The 18,659-nt window shown below is 54.2% G+C and overlaps 2 protein-coding genes across 23 annotated transcripts in view; both read right to left on the bottom strand.

The window, feature by feature from the left end:
• Positions 1 to 18,659, bottom strand: part of RASGRP2 (RAS guanyl releasing protein 2) — a 361,639-nt gene that overhangs the window by 286,416 nt on the left and 56,564 nt on the right. The window lies entirely within an intron of this gene.
• The window catches only part of NRXN2 (neurexin 2), a 97,768-nt gene that overhangs the window by 50,508 nt on the left and 28,601 nt on the right, over positions 1 to 18,659 (bottom strand). For 9 of the 15 annotated variants that reach the window (XM_081797853.1, XM_081797859.1, XM_081797857.1 and 6 more), the window contains exons 6-10: positions 17,104 to 17,148; positions 8,970 to 9,131; positions 7,761 to 8,199; positions 3,698 to 4,084; positions 3,313 to 3,516 (exon numbers count right to left, since the gene is read on the bottom strand). In XM_081797853.1, coding sequence (XP_081653979.1) covers positions 3,313 to 3,516; positions 3,698 to 4,084; positions 7,761 to 8,199; positions 8,970 to 9,131; positions 17,104 to 17,148 — 1,237 coding nt within the window. The remainder of the gene's footprint in view (positions 1 to 3,312; positions 3,517 to 3,697; positions 4,085 to 7,760; positions 8,200 to 8,969; positions 9,132 to 17,103; positions 17,149 to 18,659) is intronic. The other 6 variants (XM_081797855.1, XM_081797862.1, XM_081797867.1 and 3 more) reach the window with 2 other exon arrangements.

The following is an 18,659-nucleotide window of genomic DNA, read 5'->3' as shown; positions in this document are numbered from 1 at the left end:
AACTCACACATGGGCCGGGGCGGGGATGGGGCATGCTGGCTGGAGGAGGTAACTTCTAAGGGTATCTCCAGCTTGTAGATTCTCCTATTACAATATGCCCTTCATATCAGCCTCATGGACAGCTGGGTCTTCAGGGGCACGCCTGATGGAGGGCAACAGGGACGGGCCAGGCTGGGCAATGGCCCAAGAGGCCATACCAAGGGCAAAAGGACCCAGGAACACAGGTCACAGTGGAACAGGGTGATGAATCCAGGGGACTCTAGTGTTCTCTGGGGACAGAAATTAACCACCTGCTCAGAAGCTGCAGACAGCAGAGCTTAGGGTACTTGCTCAGTGTCTGCAGGCCAAGGGACAGGACAGGAGGCACAGTCCAATGTCTCTAGCATCCTCTGCCCAGAAGGACGCAGCAGCTCCTGGTTGGCCCTTTCTGGCCCAGCAAACGCCCCACCTTCTGAAGCTGGCACTGAGAGCCTCCTCCCAGTTGTCCCACCAAGTGACCACCGGCAGCCTCACTTTCCTCTTTAGGACCCAGCATCAAGTCTGCATCCTTCCACCGAGCATCTGACAGGTTGCAGAGCTGCCTTCCTTCCCTACAAGATGAGACCTCGAGGCCAGAGAGCAAGGCTTCTCAGGCTTCTCTCTGGTCCCCAGCAGTAAGTCCAGCCCAGGACCATCCTTGGTGGTGTTCCCCGCCTGTGAGGTCCCACAGGCCCTGGGTAGCAAGCAGGTTGGGGAAGCAGGAGTCAGACTGGGTCATGCAGTGTGGAAGCAAGCCTCCAGGCCTGGTTTGAAGCTTAGGTCCTTACCCCAGTAAGATTTTCCTTAGAGAAGGCTGGGTGAGTCCCTACATATGTGTCCTGCATCTGTGTAATGCCTTCATTCCCGTTATTCCATCTGAGCCTCAAAACCACCATAGAAGGTAAACAGAGCGAGGATCCTTAACTTCATTTTACAGATAAAACAGAGGCCCAGCAGAGGGTAATGAATTACCCAGCAGTCAAAGAGACTGGGTCTGAAACCCAGATCTCCTGGCCCCAGGCCCAGTGCTCTTCCCATCAGAGCCTGAGGCTGCATGGCTGGGTGCGGATCACACAGCAGCCACACACCTCCCTGTACACACGTCCCTCGGTATTGTGGACAGATGCATCTGCACGAAGCATTTGGTCATGGCTTGTCATGAGCCATATTAGAGATGGCATCTCTGCATGGGGCCCGGCAGAGGCAGGGGTGAGAGGCAGTGACAGGTGAGAGGTGGGAGGACTGTCTTGCTGGCTGGCATCCTGAGGGCCACCTTCTTCTCTGCCTTCTAAGTACTTATGAGGCACAGACAGAAAAGCATGCCGATGGGAAGGAGAGGGTAGATCCTAAGGGTGAAAGGTCTTGAGGACCCACCAGAGAGCATTTTCCTGGCTGAGGACACCGCCTCCTGTCTAATCTAAAGGAACCCAAGCTTCTTCCCCAAGCACCTAAGACAGCCCAGGTGAGGAAGAAGCATCTGCCTTCCCTGCAAACAGAAGGCCAGAGATGTTCCCTACTGTATCACTCCCCAGCACACAGAACCATGTGCTACTGTGCGGAGAACACACACCTCCCAGGGCAAAGGAGTATGTCACACTGGGTCTGGGTACACAGACCAGGAATGTCTGAGGAAGCACAGGGCCACTCATGGGGTCCTGGGCTGGTGCCTTCCTCCCGTGACCATTTCAGAGGGACCAGGGGTGTTGTACAGACCATGAGACATTGGCCAAAGGGGGTCTCCCTTCCCACTTTCCCCCCTGCAGCACTGACACCCAGCACCCACTCTGTGGGCTGTGATGATGGCCCAAAGCAGAGCTTCACAGAGCCCTCATGTTCCCCAACTCTATGGCCCCAGCCACCTACACATCTCCCTGCCTCCAGCCCCCGCCCTGCTCAGCAAATCCTTGTCCTGGGAGGACAAAGACCAACTGGCCAAAAGGGGAAAGGGAAAGACATCATATAAATTTATTAATGAGGCAATGGGTCCCCAAAAGGCCACAGTCTGTCCCACAAATGGCCTAGAGACCAAAGTTAGGGTGAAACTGCAGATCAAGATTTAAAAGCTCAAAGCTCTGTGTTCTCTCCAGCTGAGACTCCTAATCTGCTCAGAAGAATTCTACTTCTCTTCCTGCCCAGGACACAACGAGTGAGCCTCGTGGCCTGAATCTTCCTACATGGCAGGCCCTTGGGTGCTATACTTCTGTGTTTAGCGAGGCTAGTATGAAACGGACAGTCATGAGCCCAGCCTGGATGGCTCAGGACCTCCAACTTCCAGTGTTCCCCTGACTGAAAGCCCCACCAAGGTGGGATCCTCATCTTCGCTGCTGTTATAGTCCAAGGGCAGAAGACACTGGCGCTTACAGTGTCCCATAAATATGAGCTGAATGAGTGCACCTGCTGCTTTCTTCCTGCCCCAACAGGCCTGATGGTCCCATCTGCACAGACACCCTGGGGATGGCCCGGTGATGTATGCTCTGGGCAGGAGCAGAGATGGCAAGCCATCTGATGGTGAGGGTTCCTGATGCCCTCCACTCCCCAGTCTGTTAGAGGCAATGGGAAAACACTGTACTTTAGGGCAAATGACCTGGGTTTGAGTCTGGGCTCCTTCCCCAACCACTGCTGGCTTTGTGATGTTGGATGAGTCGGTATGTGAATTTCACAATCTATAAAACAGGCAAAGCAAAGCCCAGCAGGTGATCTCGTGGCTTCACAGGGCAGCTATGGGACTCAAGCGTGAAAGGAGACAAGGGAAGACATGTCCCGAGTTGTCCAGCGTCATCTGTGTACCTATGCACACAGACATGGCTCTTTAAACTCAGAGCAGGTGAGAGTGGCTATGTGCAGGGTCAGGTCCTCCTCATCTCCAGACGAGCTGCGCTGAGCTCAGGCTTAGCACCGCCAGGCATCTGTGAGTCCTTCCCAAATGAATGAACCGGTGAAAGAGTAAGTGGATGAGCCGACAACCAAGAAGGAGCTATGTTGTTACGTGTGGATGCAGGACAGGCGCGACCAAACCCAAATGAGTGTCCCGGGAGAGCAGCTGTCACACCGAGACACACTGGGATGGATGGCACGGCCATGCTGGGGGCACCCCATACCCAGTGCTGCCAAACATGGGGCATCCCCTACACCGTGCATCCTTGCTAGAGACGGAGCTCTCAGGGGCGCTGACCCAGGATTGGCACCTCCCCATTTCCCACTCTCGGTGGCGCCACCACCAGCTTCTCCAGACAGAGGGGGTGTGGTCAGAGGCAAGGACAGGGAAGGGACCAGAACACAGGGCGGGGTGGTTACCGAGGTTGACCGTGAGCTTCATCTGGCCCCCATCCAGCTCAAGGCGCAGGGTGTCGGCGGACTCCCTGGAGGTGGTGGCCATCATTAGCCCGTAGGCCCGCTGGGACATGAAGCGCAGAGACACATCCTCCGCCTCCGTGTGCATGGCATTCGGCAGCATGATCTTCATGTACATGGAGCCATCATAGCTCAGGACCGTGGCCTCTGCCCCAGAAGTGGGGGGACAGGAAATCGAGGTACAGGTGAAGGCCAGTGGAGGGAGAGAGAAGACCAAGAGGATCGTTACAAGGATGACAGGCCCAGGGGTGGCCTGTGAGGGGCACCCTGAGGAGGAAAGGGCCCAAAGATGGGCAGCGGAGACACCCGGAATGAAAACCAGCCTCACCTCTCTCACAGACCCGCCCCAGAAAGCCGGTCCCGATGCAGTCACAGACGAAGCGGTTCCAGCCCTCTCGACAGACGCCCCCGTTGCGACAGGGGGCAGAGGCACACTGCTTCAGTGTCTCCCGGGAGCAGAAGGGGGCGACGCCCACCGCCCCCTGAGCCTCGGCCAGGCCCCGAAGGTCTCGGCTGCGCCCATCGATGAAGAGGTCCCGCACACAGCCCACGTAGCCAGCCCGAAGCGCCGCCGTCCACACCTCCGGGGGCAGAGGCAGGTCCACCCGTCCTCCCTCAGGGAGACCACCCAGGTACAGCTCGCTCTCCAGGTCCAGAATCTCACTCTCCCCGGTGGCCAAGAACGGTGTGCTGCGGCTGTTCACCGAGATGGAGCCTAAGGATCAAGGGAGAGTGGGCCTCAGGGACGAAGGCAGGATTGAGAGTCAACACGGGCCAGAAAGGGACCCCTGACCACCCACCCCACACCCTACAGCAGCCCTGGGCCAGAAGCTCAGCCTTATTTGCAGCTGCTGATACTACCTGACAAAGATTTCAAGTTCAGGAGCTCAGGTGAGCCAGCCCCAGCCCAGCTGTGGTGTGTGGTGGGCCTCTGTCCACACTCCTCCCTCTGCACCTGAGTGAGTCCTCAGGGGATGCACAGCAGTTGGACATGCCCCAAAGGGCTGGATCACTCATGGGTCATCTCTCCGGCCAGTGCCTTAGACCAGAAACCAGAGGCAGAGAACCCTAAGGAGGCTGAAAGGTTTGAATCCAAAGTGTTTTCTTCCTACTAACATTTATTGAACTTTTATGACTGTGTGTCAGGCACTCGGCACTTCTCTTATGTCAGGGTCTCAAGGTAACCCTATGAAAATAGCCCTTTATGATCCCATTCTGAAGCGGCAGGTGAGGCTTAGGGAGACTGGGGAACCTGCCCAAAGCACCCCAGAGGGTAAGGAGCAGAGGCAGAGTGCCATCCAGAGCCTGCTGGTCCAACCCTCTGCCTGGTGGACAAGATGGGCAGGCAGATCCGCTCCCAGAGCCCGACACAGGGTGACAGTCAGGAGAGGGGTGGCCAGGCACAGAGCTCCTGAGTCGTAAGACTTCTTTAGAAGGAAAGGCTGGTTATCTTAGAAAAAAGATTTGGGATCAAGTGGGAGCTTCAAAACCTTTACTGAGATCTTTAAGAAGCAGAAGCCTATACATTAGAAACTATTCTGTTTACATTTTTTTCTATACTTTTTCCTTCTTCTGTCCTTTCTCAAGAATTCTTAAGGGAAAAAAAAAAAGTCTTTGGGCGCCTGGGTGGCTCAGTCAGTTAAGTGTCTGCCTTTGGCTCAGGTCACGATCCCAGGGTCCTGGGATCAAGCCCTGCGTCAGGCTCCCTGCTCAGCGAGGAGTCTGCTTCTCCCTCTGCCTCTGCCCCTCCCTCCCACCCCCCCAACCCATCCACTAATGCACTTGCTTTCTCTCTCTCTCATAAATAAATAATATTAAAAAAAAAAGTCTGCCTATCTCCACAGGGTTAAAGAGAGGTAAGGAGGGTTTGGTCTACATTAGCCTGACTGGGCAGAGATCTTGGACAGCGTAGGGGGTGCAGTAGGAGATCAAAGCATGAGTACAGGGTGTCAAATTCAAGAAGCAGAATTAGGGCCTCTTCTATGGATGGGACTCCTAATCTGGAGCACATTCTCCTCTGCTCAAAACCTTTCCTAAGCCAGAGAAGTCACTCCCCTGTGTCCCATTTTAATAACATGGCCCTAGCTTGTCTCTCCTGACAAGGTGTCAGATGTCCCAGGGTCTCGCTGCTAAAACCCACTCCCTGACCAGGCCCCCCTATATGGCCCTCTGATCACCCATATCCCTGTTGGTAGCAGATTCCCCAGATGCCTGCTCTACCCACCTGCTGTGGGGCCTCCTGGACATGGACGCTGCCCAGCTGGACTCTCAGTAAATGAACCAAATGGGGGAGAAGGAAGAGGGAGGGAAAGGAAGAGATGGGGAAAGAATGTACAATGGAGAGTCAACAAAAGGAAATTAAAGTGAGTACAGGCCTTGCTCCAGATCTTTGCTCCAAAACAGGGAAATGGAACAACCCAAGTGTCCATTGACAGATAAATGGACAAACAAAAGGTGGTGGTATTTACATACAATGGAATATTATTCAGCCATAAAAAGGAAGGAAATGCTGACAGCTGCTACAACATGGATGAACTTGAAAACACATTCAGTGAAATCAGCCAGACCCAAAAGGACAATTATTATATGATTCCATTTACAGGAGGTCCCTAGGGTAGTCAATCCATAGAAACAGAAAGTAGGATGGTGGCTGCCAGGGGCTGGGGGAGGGGAACAGGGAGTTAGTGTTTCATGGGGACAGAGTTTCAGCTTGGGAAGACGAAAAGTTCTGGAGGTGTATGGTGGTAATAGTTGTACAACAGTGTGAAGGTCCTTAATGCCAGCGAACTGTGCACTTTAAAAATGGTTAAAATGGTAATGTTATGTGTGATTTAACACAACTAAAAAAAAAAAAACATGGAAAAAGTCAAGGAGAGCTTTGTTGGGATGACTGCCCCAAGTCTGGGATTAAGTGCACAAATGAACTTGGGACATCAGAAATGGCCAGAGCTGGTCAAACAGTGACCCAAGGACCAGCCAGACCTGGTGTATGGGCTCTGGAGATCTGTGGGAGGCTAACGAGACCACTGCATGAAGGGAGAGAGCAGCAGAAGGCCCTGGGGTTCTCTGCAAGGCCTGAGCAGACTTCCAACCTAGAGAATCACTAGTCACCTATGGGGAAACCCTGGGAGGCAGCGAGTGCTCTGTGAAGACCCCCAGGTGCCATCATGAGACAAAACCAAGGGATGAACCCATGTACTGTAAAGCCTGGGGACGGGGATATTTCTCTGGGGAAGAGAAGGGAAGAAACAGCCAGCCACAAGAGGCGGATGTTTCTGGGAGCCATAGTGCCTCCTTCCTCCCTGTGTGTGGGGGGAAAGAGCCCCTCCACCCAGTCTCGAAGGCCTGATGCAGTGACAACTGGGGGGGGGCACAACAATTTAGCTGATGTTGGTAAGTGCTTACATTGGATAATGTGTCAGTTCTCCTTTACATCAATTCATTCTCTCATGGTCAACAAATGGAGAAGAACGAAGAGAGAATTGGGCAGAAAAGAAGAGGATGGGCAAAGAAGACCAAAAAGGAAGAGTAGAGGAAAGGGTGGTTGGAAGTAACAGAAGTTTCAAGAAATAGCACCTGCCTGGCCCGAGCACTCTCTGCCCTGCTGTTTTATTGTGCTAGAAACCTCACCAGGTGAGAGTGTCAGGTACTCCTGTGTCCCCCCACCAGAGCACAAGCTCCGTAACAGTGAAGACTCTTTCGTCCACCACCATCCCTAACCCAGCACCAGCCCTAATCCAGCACCTTGGACAGCACCTGGCACACAGTAGGTACTCCGTAAGTACTTGTTAAGTGAGTTAATAAAAGAAAGTCGCATGGACCTAGCTAGAAGGGAGGCAGGGTTGGGAAGATTTTTGTTTGTTTAAAGGAGAATGGGATATCTACTCTGTGTTAGACACTGTGCTATGCTTTTACAGATATTCTCTTATTTTCTCCTCTTAAGGACCCCAGTGCAATGGTTCCTTTTATAGATAATGAAACTGGGCTTCAAGGGGCTGAGTAAGGGCCTAAAGTCGCACACATGGTAAGTGGGAGAGCTGAGGTGTGAAGCCAGCTCTGCTGACTCCGAACACTACGTTCCTCTTGTCAATGCACCATGACAGGAGGGGCAATGAAGGGGCTGACAGGATGGGAGGAAGGGAAGGACAGCAGTGGGAGGGACCTGGAAAGGATGGGGAGGGGCCAGGAGGTGAGTGGGAGGGGCCTGGAAATGATGGGGAGGGGCCAGGAGGAGTGGGAGGGGCCTGGAAAGGATGGGGAGGGGCCAGGAGGAGAGTGGGAGGGGCCTAGAACAGATGGGGGAGAGGCCAGGAGGAGAGTGGGAGCGGGCTGGAAAGGAAGTCAGGCAGGGGGAGGGTGGAAGGGGCCCCCCAGCCCCCAGGCCTCCTGACCTTTGCGCCCGTCCCTTTGGAAGTCCACGTGGCACCACTCGCCGTCGTTGACCTTGCGGCTAGACGCCCGCAGCTTGATGCCCCCAGAGCCCATGTCCAGCAGGAGGTAGAGGTAGCCGTCCAACAGCTCCATGGCAAAGTAGTCAGCCCGCTGGGCAGAGCTGTGGCTGCCAGCCCCGGCCCCAGCCCGCCGGCCCTGGCTAAAGAGCAGGAGCCCGTTGGGCTCAGTGGTGCGGAAGTCCAGGGAGATGGAGCCAGTGCGTTTGGCACTCCAGCGGGGCAGTGCCACGAAAGCCTCAGGACTCTCAAAGGTCACGGGGTCGAGGGCAGCCACATCCTCACAGCGGAATGACAGGTCCCCCTGCAGCTTCATCTTGGGGTCCCCTTCCTTTGCCAGGCGGGATAGTTCCAGCTTGAAGTCATTATTCTTATAGACCACCTGCAGGGAGGGGTGGGGTCAGGGATGAAGAAGCAAAAGCAGCTCAGGGCCTGGCCACTCCTGCCCAGCAGCAGCAGAAGCCACCATGCGACCCTGCCAAGGGGGGTGGGGGGCCTGCTCAGTGCCACTGGATCGCTGGCTTGGACCTCTGTTCTAGAACTTCATGCACAGAGGCTGTCAACAAACACTTCCCTTGCCCCACTTATGGTCTGTGCTCTGTCCTCTGGCCCAGCCTAGCAGGGCGGCCCTCAGTACCTGCTGAATTGGGGTTCATAATAATGGCAAGAGAACCACTGCTCATATCTAGTGGACATCTTCCAACTGACAAAGTATTTTTATTTACCCTCTTGTCTGCCCCTCACACCCACCTTGAGAAGTAGGTACTGACTACTCATTTTCCAGATGAGGAAACTAAGAATTAGACAGGCCGACAGACTTGGCCAAGGTCACAGAGCTAGTGGGTGGAAGAGCCAGAACCAAACACAGGTCTTTAGTCTGCACATCCAACATTCTTTCCTCTGCACCACTGCCGCCCTCGAGGGTCCTCGAGGGTCCTAGAGAGGATGGGGGACTTCGGAGGCTCAAGGAAATGAGAGAGGAGAAGCTTCTTGATGAAATCAATGGGGCTTAGGTTTTGAAGAGGGGAGGTCTCCCTGCACCTTGAAAGGAACAGAGGAACCAGGCCGTTGGCCAGCTCAGACTAAATCACACTGAAGACATGGACCAAAGGGTTTCCTGGCTGACCCCAGACCCTTCCTAGCCTTACTCACGTCCTTGAGGCAGCCCATAAAGTTGTTGCTGACGGGTGAGCCCGGCAGGTCAGCCGTGTTGGGACTGCCCCCAATGTAGAAGAAGTCATCCGAGCCCAGCATGGTGTAATCCTCCTGCGTGTAGCCTGTGGTGGTCAGGATCCCGTCCACTGAGATGGTCACCTGCCCAGCCCAGGGAGGGAGGGGGAGAGACAAGGAGACAACCGGCATCAACTCCCTGGGAAAAGCCACGGGCTGGGCAAGGGAGGGGCCGGGGGGCCAGGGGGAGGGGGACCCCCCATTTTTATGTCTGCTTGTCTTGGAAGAGGAACAGTGGGGGGGAGAGAGGGAAGGCAGGAAAGGAGGTAGCACAAGATTTGATGGTTTCAGGGTGGGCTAAGTCCTGCCCCACAGCCCCCCAACTCAGCAGGCAGAGGCCTGAAGGGTACTTGGAGGGCTCACCAGGAAGAACAGCAAGAAGCAGTTCCTGGAAATGGCTCCAAACAGGAGTAGCGACCTCAGGACAAGGCCCCAGTATGGGGGGATGCAAATGGCATCCTCACTTCCCTCCTCTTGAGGTGCTTTCTGGACCCTCATGTGATTTCAGAGCATCTCTCATAAAGGAGGTAGAGAATACCAGTTCTCCTTGGATCTTGGTGGCTTTGCCTCACCTGAGGCTGTCCCTTCAGGGCACTAAGGAATCCTCTCAATCTGAGACCAACAGGGAAATGGGAGATAGCGAGGGCATGCGGAACAGGAACTCAGATACTACTGGGGAGCATTGGAACTTCCTGGGGGACACAGAACGCCCCCCGGGGGCTGATTCCCACCACCACCACCCTAACATCAAGGGTTCCCACTGGTCCTTGCCTTCTTCCTGAGTCTGTCTCTTTATTCCCCAGGTCCCTCTGTACGTCGGTGGTTCTCTTGTCTCCCAAAGTGAGGGTAGCCCTTTATTTATCAGCCTGCCTTCTTTTCTTCGTTGTCTTCCCTACTAACACCGCCATCATTATTCAGGTTAGGGAACAGGGGGTGTGGGCTAACCTCACGATACCTTAACCCTGGGCTGAAAAGTCAGCTAAGAAAGCAACGTGGGTAAGGAGGGGGGGAGTACCCGATGTTCCACGGAGAGGACAGGGGCTCAGCAGTGACCTGGGGAAGGCAGAAGTGACCTTGGGGAGGAGTGACATATGCAAGGAACTGTCTGTCTACCCCCTCCCCAGACAAATGCCCACCTGGCCCCTGAAAAGTTTAGCCATAGGAGCAGCCCGCAAGGGCTCCAGAGACCCAGCAAGACTGTGGGGGAAGAACCAAGGGCTTCGGGACCACGAGCGCCCCACTGTAGGGAAGCTGTGGCTTAGGATGGTCACCTGGGAAGAGCAGGCAGGCTCCTACAGGAGCCATCAGGAAGCTGGCTCACAGTGAACCCAACACCGTGCTTCCGCAGACCACAGCTCACCCCCACTTCCCAGTCCCCAAAGATGCTTCAGGACCCTCTTTTCAGGCACAGTCTGGAGATCTGGGCCTTCCAGTCACATCCTGTGATGTCCCCACCCACACCGGCCCATACGCACATGCCACCAGCCATCTTCCTGAGCCTGGTCTCCAGGGTTCCATTGTCATGGGGTGGGAAGAGGATGTTAGGAACTCCGAAAGAACATGGGCACAACGAGGCAAGGGGAGCTTCCCCCACAGGGCCCTCAAGTCCTCCTCACTCACAGTGAGTGGGGGTAGAGCTGAGCAGAATGAGGGCTGAAGGGGCCCCCTCCTGGGAACCATCAAACCTTGTGCTGGGGGGACTAGGTTCAAGGACAGAAGGTCTATGTGGGAGGGGGCAGTTTGGCTTTTGAGTCTTATTTTGAGGGGAGGGCTGGTCATTATTGTTTATTTCTTCCCTCAACCCACCTAAGGCTGGGAAGTAGGGATTGGGGTGGGAAAGGGAAGTATCAAAGTATTAGTCACAAAAACATGCATACAAGATTAGGATGGGCAGAAGGGGGCTGGGGAAAGGGAAGAAGGGGACTGGGGTGAAGGGGTGGGATAGGACAGGGAGGGGTGGTAGGTGAAGGGGTCTCCCTAGGGCAAATTCAGCTCTGTCCCACCCTGCACCTCCACTCTTGATGCCACACCGAGACCTGGAAATAGGCCACTAATTAGTTCCTCAGCCTGTGTCTGGTCACCCCAGCTAGACGGTCAGCTCCTGAAGGGTAGGTATCTGGCCTGACATGTCCCTGTAACCACATTAATCCCAGCACAATCCAGGGACACATCATGGTCATTAAAGGCGAACATCAGGTCACCTCGTGACCCAGAGAAACACTGGGCTCTCCCTGCCTGTGTCCCATCTATAAGCCCAACACCTCAGGAGCCTTGAGTGGACAGAGCCTCCATCCTCTGAGACTGCTCTAATCAGGTGCCCTTGCTTCTGTGCAGGGGGAGGGCCCCGCTGGCCCCCAAGTTCCTCAGGAAGAGGCTTCCCTGGCCTCCTCAGCCTTCCAGCCCCCCTAAGCCACTCAGCTGTGTCCTCCCTCCTCGGCTCCAGCAGCCAGGGCACCAGCTATGGCTATTTTCCTCATCCTATGGGCTCTCTTTGGCCCAGTCCATGCAGTGAGCTCATCTGCCTTTGTCATTCTAGAGTTAGAAGGACCTGACCTGTGGGGAGCACCCTCCTCAATTCCCCTTCAGACTGGGCACAAATCTGACCTTGCCCTCTACGGCTTTATGCAAATCCCTGCCATGTGGTGCCCCTTTTGGAGAAGGGCTGCCTTAATCGCCCTCCTATCTGTCCCCCAAATTCACAACTATTTTTTAGAGCAGTCCTGGCCCAGGGGCTGAGGGAGAGGGTCGCAGGAGACAGGGTGACATACGGAGGTGCATGGAGGAAGGGGGGGTCAGCCTGGGGGTGGAGGAAGTAGAAGGAGAAAGAGGGAGACGGGCACTAGGTGGAAAGGAAGCCAAGAGTAGGGGGAATGGAGGACAGTCTCTGGGGAAGGCAAGGAGGGAGATGACGGAGATTAGTAAAACCCGACTGTTCCCTCAGACAAATCAAAGTCCAGACACAAAAATGGCGGGTTCGTTAGTAAAAGCAGGAAACAGGGGCGTAATTCCCCCGTCCCCCTCCACCCCAGGGGTTCGTGATGCCCCTGTCCCCCAACCCCCCCTCCCCGCGCAGCTTCTGGAAGGGGTGGGGCCGGCGGGGGAGGAGGGCAGGGGGGCCGTGCGACAGAACAGCCTCTGCAGCTGGGACACATGCAGGTTAGAGGGCCAGGGTTGGGAGCCAGGCCCAGCAGGAGAGGAGAGAGAGAGGCAGCCGCAGGTGAGAGGGCATGCGGGGTCAGGGGAGATGGGGAAGAGCAGAGATGGAGGCGAGGAAGCTGTGGGTGCAAGAAGGAGAAGCTTCCTTCCAACGGAGGAGGAGAGAGGAGCCACCGCTAGGACAGAGACATTTATGGATTAAGAAAGAAAGGGAAGGGACACGAGGCTCAGATCCTCCTCACCAGAGGGTGACTCAGACACTCGTTCCCACCACCCATTCACTACTAATCACTGACCCAGACACACCTGCTCACACACCACATCCTGCTGGAGGCAGCGGGAGAAGTCCTGACTGGCTCATTTCCAAGCATCCTCCTTTCGTCACCAGGACCATGGCTAGCACCCGAGACACAGCAGACATTCGGCACCCAACCCACACCAACACATCAACCCAGACTGCCAGGGCCCTGAGTGAGGACTGAGGACGCCAACGGGAATGAGCCATAGCTCTGCCCTGGAACAGCCATGAGCAGCTGGGGAAGAAGGGGTGAAGCACCGAAGACACGGGAGCCCAGCCTCCCTCCACACCCCAGGAGCATGGAGTGTGGCTGGAGGTGGCTGCAAGAGGCAGCCTCTGACCTGGGCGGGGTCTCAACCCTCCCCGCTGGGCCCACCTTTCTTCCGCTCTGCTCTGCCTGTCTGCTCGCAGGCAGGCTGGTGGGATGTGAAACCGGGTCCTGGCCATACCTGTCCCCAGAGGAACACTCCATGCCTGTCCTGACCCAGGAAGAAAGGCTGAGGAAGAGGGAAAGCCCCTCTGGCACCATCCAGCGCCTTTCCCAGCTGCCTGCTAGGATCACAGGGTCACTGACCTCCTTGGGAGGGGGACTTATTCAGGGGAGAATAAGATGGAGGGCTGATGTTTTTGACTTGTGGATGGGCTAGATGGGTTTCTGGGATTTTGAAGGCCATCCACATTATATGCAAAATTGTCTCCTTTGTCCAGGGGCGCCTGGGTGGCTCAGTTGGTTAAGCAACTGCCTTCGGCTCAGGTCATGATCCTGGAGTCCCGGGATCAAGTCCCGCATCGGGCTCCCTGCTCGGCGGGGAGTCTGCTTCTCCCTCTGACCCTCCTCCCTCTCATGCTCTCTGTCTCTCATTCTCTCTGTCTCAAATAAATAAATAAAATCTTTAAAAAAAAAATTGTCTCATTTGTCCATTATTGTCATCAAATTCTCAAAGGGTTCCAGAAGCCAAAGGTGGTTAAGAACAACTAGTTTAGGAAGAAGGCCCGGGCCTCCCCTTAAGATTAAGTGGGGTGGGGGCGCCTGGGTGGCTCAGTTGTTAAGCACCTGCCTTTGGCTCAGGTCATGATCCCAGGGTCCTGGGATCGAGCCCCACATCGGGCTCCCTGCTCTGCGGGAAGCCTGCTTCTGCCTCTCCCACTCCCCCTGCTTGTGCTCCCTCTCTCACTGTGTCTCTCTCTGTCAAATAAATAAATAAAATCTTAAAAAAAAAAAAAAAGATTAAGTGGGAGGAGTAGGGCATGAAGACAGGATGGCTGAGGGAGGTCGTGCAGGCCTGCTACCTGCTCAAGTTCAGCCATCTGTTTGGGGCAGGGAGAAGCTAAAAGGAGAATCAGGTTGAACAGATTCCCAGGAAAGTGATTTGGCCAGCAGTTATAGCCCTACAGCAACTCCTGATGTCTGGATTTGATAAAGTTTGGGGCTAGAGGGGAAAGACTTCAGGTCAGAAACCGTGAGTTCCTCTCGCCTTTCCCATTTTCCAGAACAATCTCTGCCTCTCATCTGTAAAAGGGGTGTAACTACCTCCATCACTCATACTTCAGGCTGATGATGTGGATCGACTGAGATAACAGAAGTGAAGGCACCGGACCCTCCATAACTGCTATGTGCCCCCCACAGCTGTCGCTGGGCCTCAGTTTCCCCTTCGGTTAACTGACGACAGTCTCTGCCTGATGCCTCAACCTAGGCATTTGTCAAGTTTAAATTATATGCAGGATGTGAGAGCTATTTAAAAGGATCAGAGACCCCAGTATGTGTCTTTGATTATTATTATTATTACAAGAAAACTATTATTATTTTTACAAGAAAACTTCCATCATCCTGACCACACCTGACCCAAACCTCTCAACATACTGGCCTTTTTGGTCTGTATCCACCCTCTCCCCCAAGGAGAAGCGCTCCAATAACAAGAAAAGAGACCTTATAAAAATGAGTTAGTAAAAATAAATTCAAAGCCAACTGGAACTGGGGCTGAGGAATGCCTGGGAGTAACAACAGGGTGAACCCTGTCTCTTTTGGGGCCCCATGCTCTGAGTCTAGTCTTCCCCTGAAAAGGCTGATCCCCAGGGACAGGTTTTCGAGGGTTTATGAAGCTCCTCAGGCCACCAGGAGACAATCAGCCCTGATCATCAAGCAGTGATGCTCACACCGTAGACTTTAAAAACGTAGAATTTAGCAGGAACGTTCCTTGCCAGGGCTGAAACCAGACAAGGCTGTTTGCCTCTTAACCAACTTAACCATGTTCCTCCATCTTTCCTCCTCCTCCCCAGGCCAATTCCTGAGGCATTCTGGGGTTTCATGCAGTTATTTTGAGACTGATTCCTAAGAAGGGATGGTAATAGGATCTCCTGTGGGGCCAGAGATGCTGTATTCTCCAGGGTTTGCTATGGGAAGGGAATCACTTCTTTACAAAACATCCTCACCCTGGAAACACTGAGATAGATAATCAGTTAATATGTTATAAAGATGAATAAAATTATAATTTCCTTTACAGAGTACAGACGCTTTCCCTTCCATTACCCTGCTTGATCTTCACACTGACCCCATGAAATAGCCAATGTATATTATCAGCTGTTCAGTAGATGAGGAAACTGAGCTTTGGCCCAAGCCCATGTGGTCAATTTTTAACTGAACCAAGACCAGAAGGAAGGTCTACGGAGTCCTTATTCTCAGATGGTTTTGCCCTGGTGTTTGGGGTGTGCCACATGGGTTTATCTTGCCTCCTTTCTGTCCCCAAAGTCACAGGTTGGCTGTCCAGGGAGGCTCTGCAAAGGAAGAGTTCCAAATGCCCAGCTCCTGGCCTGGCTGGAGGGGTGGACAGAAGCTAACTTCTAGAAGCAGCCGCTGGAGAGCAGAGCCTGTGGGTGGCATGGCGCTGGGACCACCACTTGGCTCTACTAGAACACCAGGATGACTGGGAGTGACCAGAGGAGGTCTTGGATGGGGAAGGGCTGGGATGACTGCGGCTGTGGGCACTGCCTCGGGGACAGGGCAGAGGACAGGACCACCACGGGTCTGTGGGTGAAGGGAAACACGGCCCGTGGAAGCATCAGGACAGGCCAGACATAGCCTCACAGATCAGGAAGGCTGGGAAGGCCAGGCAGCTGCCCCAAGCAGCGCGGGCCCCACGGGAGCAGACACGTCCATCTGTGGGGTCCCCAGCCTGGTGCTCAATCACTCTGCATTATTAATAGGCGATGACTAACTGCCTGCTGCTGCAGAGCTGGGACGGGCAGGCGCGAGGGAATCCCAGGGGAGGGCACCAGCACAGCCAGCAGGCACACACGCCGAGGCGAGGCGGGAGCAAAGGGCCCGCCCCAGCTCCTGCCCTGCTCCCGCCCATCACAGCCCAAGACTTGAGGGCTGGCCCCCACTGCTCGCCTCCCCCCAGAGCCCTGCCCAGGGTCAAACCTCCGCACCGTCCCACAGCCCGCAGCTCACACCAGCATTCACACGTGAGGAGTCACCAGCAGAAGCCCACAGACACACAGCACAGTCTCCCACTAACACCCCCTAAATGTCACACCAACATTTACCCACAGTCGCACCCACACACCAACACACACCAGCTGCGTTTACACGGACACCCACACCGACACTCACCGGGACTGAGCCCAACCCAAACAGAGGAGTTTGGCAACACGGAGCCCCACTTCACCCCTCCTGCACCTCCTCCTCTCATCCCCTCACCGGGGAAGGTAACCACCTCGTCAGAGGCCATGCGGGACAGGCAGGGGGACAGAGGTCAGGAGAGATGCGGGGGCAGAAGGAAGACAGTGTGAAACACAGTGTTAGTCAGAACAGCAGAGCGGTGGGGGGAACTGGCCGCTATCCCTCCTGGGGGGAAAAGACCATTCATGCCATGCAAATGTTGGGGGAGACAGAACCACGAACCCTCAAGGCTGAGGAGGGAGGGAGGGGATGTCACCTCTTCCCTGGCAGCCAGCATAGGACAGCGCCCAAACTGGTATGAACTGGTCCCGGGCCCCTCCGCATCTCCCAGGGCCATTCCCCCGCTTCAAGGAATCTGCCCAGCTGGCTGCCACTGGAGGCTCAGCCCCAGCCCCCCACTCCCAACTGGAGGGGCCTGTCCAGGAGCTGACAGTGACCAGAGCGTAGCATGTCATGGGATGGTGTTTTCCATGGATTTTCAGGAGACCAAGAAAGAAACTAAATCAAAGAGAAAAAATGAGGGAGCGGGGGGTATGGGGGAAAAGGAACAAAATAAAGCAATAGAAATCAGCAGCCTGGCATCGGGGCTGGTCTAACCAGAGCCGATGAACATGGGGCCTGCCCCCGGGTCTCTCTGGCCAGGAATCTGAATTCAGGAGTCAGGGTTAGGGCAGGGACAGGCCAAATTCCTCGATTTCCATTTGTCTTTTGGATTTGAGTTTGGGCCAAAAAAGAAAGAAAAGGGAAAGAGGAAAACTAAAAGAGAGAAGCAAAATCTAAAGATTGTCCAGAACGCCAAAAACAATCGGAAGAGCAAAACAACCAAAACCAAATGGGGAAAGGAACCAACAAAAGAGGGAGAATCGAACAGTTAAAAAAACCCACGGCAAACCAAACGGTAAGACAATTAGAGTGATATCTACCAGATAATGCAGTTTGTTTACCATAGCGTGTCCAATCCCTGCGTGCTTCACCGGAGATATGGGGGAGGGGGTGAGGGGGGTCAAAAAAAAACAACAACAACAACAACAAAGACAACAACGAAAGAACAGAACGAAAAGAAAAGATAAATAAAATGACCAACTGTGAAACTCAAGGAAGGAGGAAAAATATATATCCATATATATTTGGTTGGTGGTTCAGACCCTCCCACCTTAGGCTCAGCTAAAACATTTTGTTTAAAGAAAATTAAATTATAATGGGAGGGAGAAATAAAACACACAAAAAAATTAAATCCCTTCTTCTCCCAATCCCCCCTCCCAACCCCTCCTCTGGATTCCTCTGCCCCCCCCAACCCCTCCCGGAAGAGCCGGCTGCAGAGAAGGGGAACAGTTAAAGACCTTGGTTAGTAGAGAAGAAAACAACAAAAGAACTGGACCAGGAAAGCAAAGACTTAAAGATGGCCGACATTCCGCAATGAGACAGAAAGGTTAGTTCGGTTTTTCACTCATACCTCACCCCACCTGTCCCTGCCATCCCTTGGTCCCCTGGGTTATAAGCGTGTTAGTAACACACACAGAGTCGGCAACGGGGTTTTCCAACAGAGGGTGAGAGAGGGAAGGCAGAGGGTTAAGAAGCAGACCCAGTTATGCAGTATTAGTAAGTCCTTTCAGCTGAAATGTTAGGGAGTTGAGGAGAAGGAAGGGTAGGGGGACAAGGGATGCGAGAAAGGGATGGGCTATTGACTCAGGTAATGGACAATGGCTTGTTGGCTAACTGGTCAACCAGATGGCCTTCTAGAGAACTGGCCAACTGGCTGACCAGTGACCATATCGAGTTAATGGGTTAACTGGTTGGTGATGGGCCAGCTGGCTGTCAGGCTGGGAGAAGGTGGCCAACGCCCCTAGAGAATCACAGGACTGGCTAGAATGAGAGGCAATTTCATTTGGAGGCAAAAGGAAGAGGTTCCCAAGGAGCATAGAAAGGGATATAGGGGTCTGCTTTTCCTGGGCATGGAGGATAGGCAAATTGATCCAGGGAGTCATGGAGGAAAGGGGGCAGGTTCTCTTTTATTGTTTCTCTTCCTTGAGAAAAGCAGAGAGATAGAGTTGCCACCAGAACAGAGAAAAGGAAATTTTGCCCTCCATGGGCTGGCAGAGGGCTCATGTTCACGGCATATCTCATTCCTCTTCTTCCTCTCTCCCACTCATCACTGATCCCTCCTTCCTGCCTAAGTTGACTTTCCAGAACCCATTTCTCCCCCCTAAAGTTCCCCAGGTTCTTCAAACACCGCACCCTCGGTCCCTTACGCTCCTCTGGGCAGCCACCCATCCTGGAATAAAGTGCCTGCACCACCACCCCTGCAAGCCCCTGGAATTGGTAAGGCTTTCCCAGCAGCCCAGCCTCCTTCCATGCACACCCACAGACCCCTGAGCCTCCACTCCCCCTAGCCAGCACCAGAAATCCATATCCCCCACACACCACACGATAAAAAGGAACACAGAGGCCCACCCACCTCTAAAACCCCTCACTCCTCCCT

This window comes from Leptonychotes weddellii, chromosome 11 (genome assembly GCF_054177405.1).
Source record: "Leptonychotes weddellii isolate Sample4059 chromosome 11, ASM5417740v2, whole genome shotgun sequence".
NCBI lineage: Eukaryota > Metazoa > Chordata > Mammalia > Carnivora > Phocidae > Leptonychotes > Leptonychotes weddellii.
Note: the sequence above shows the minus strand (reverse complement) of the source record. Positions and strands in the feature narration are given on the sequence as shown.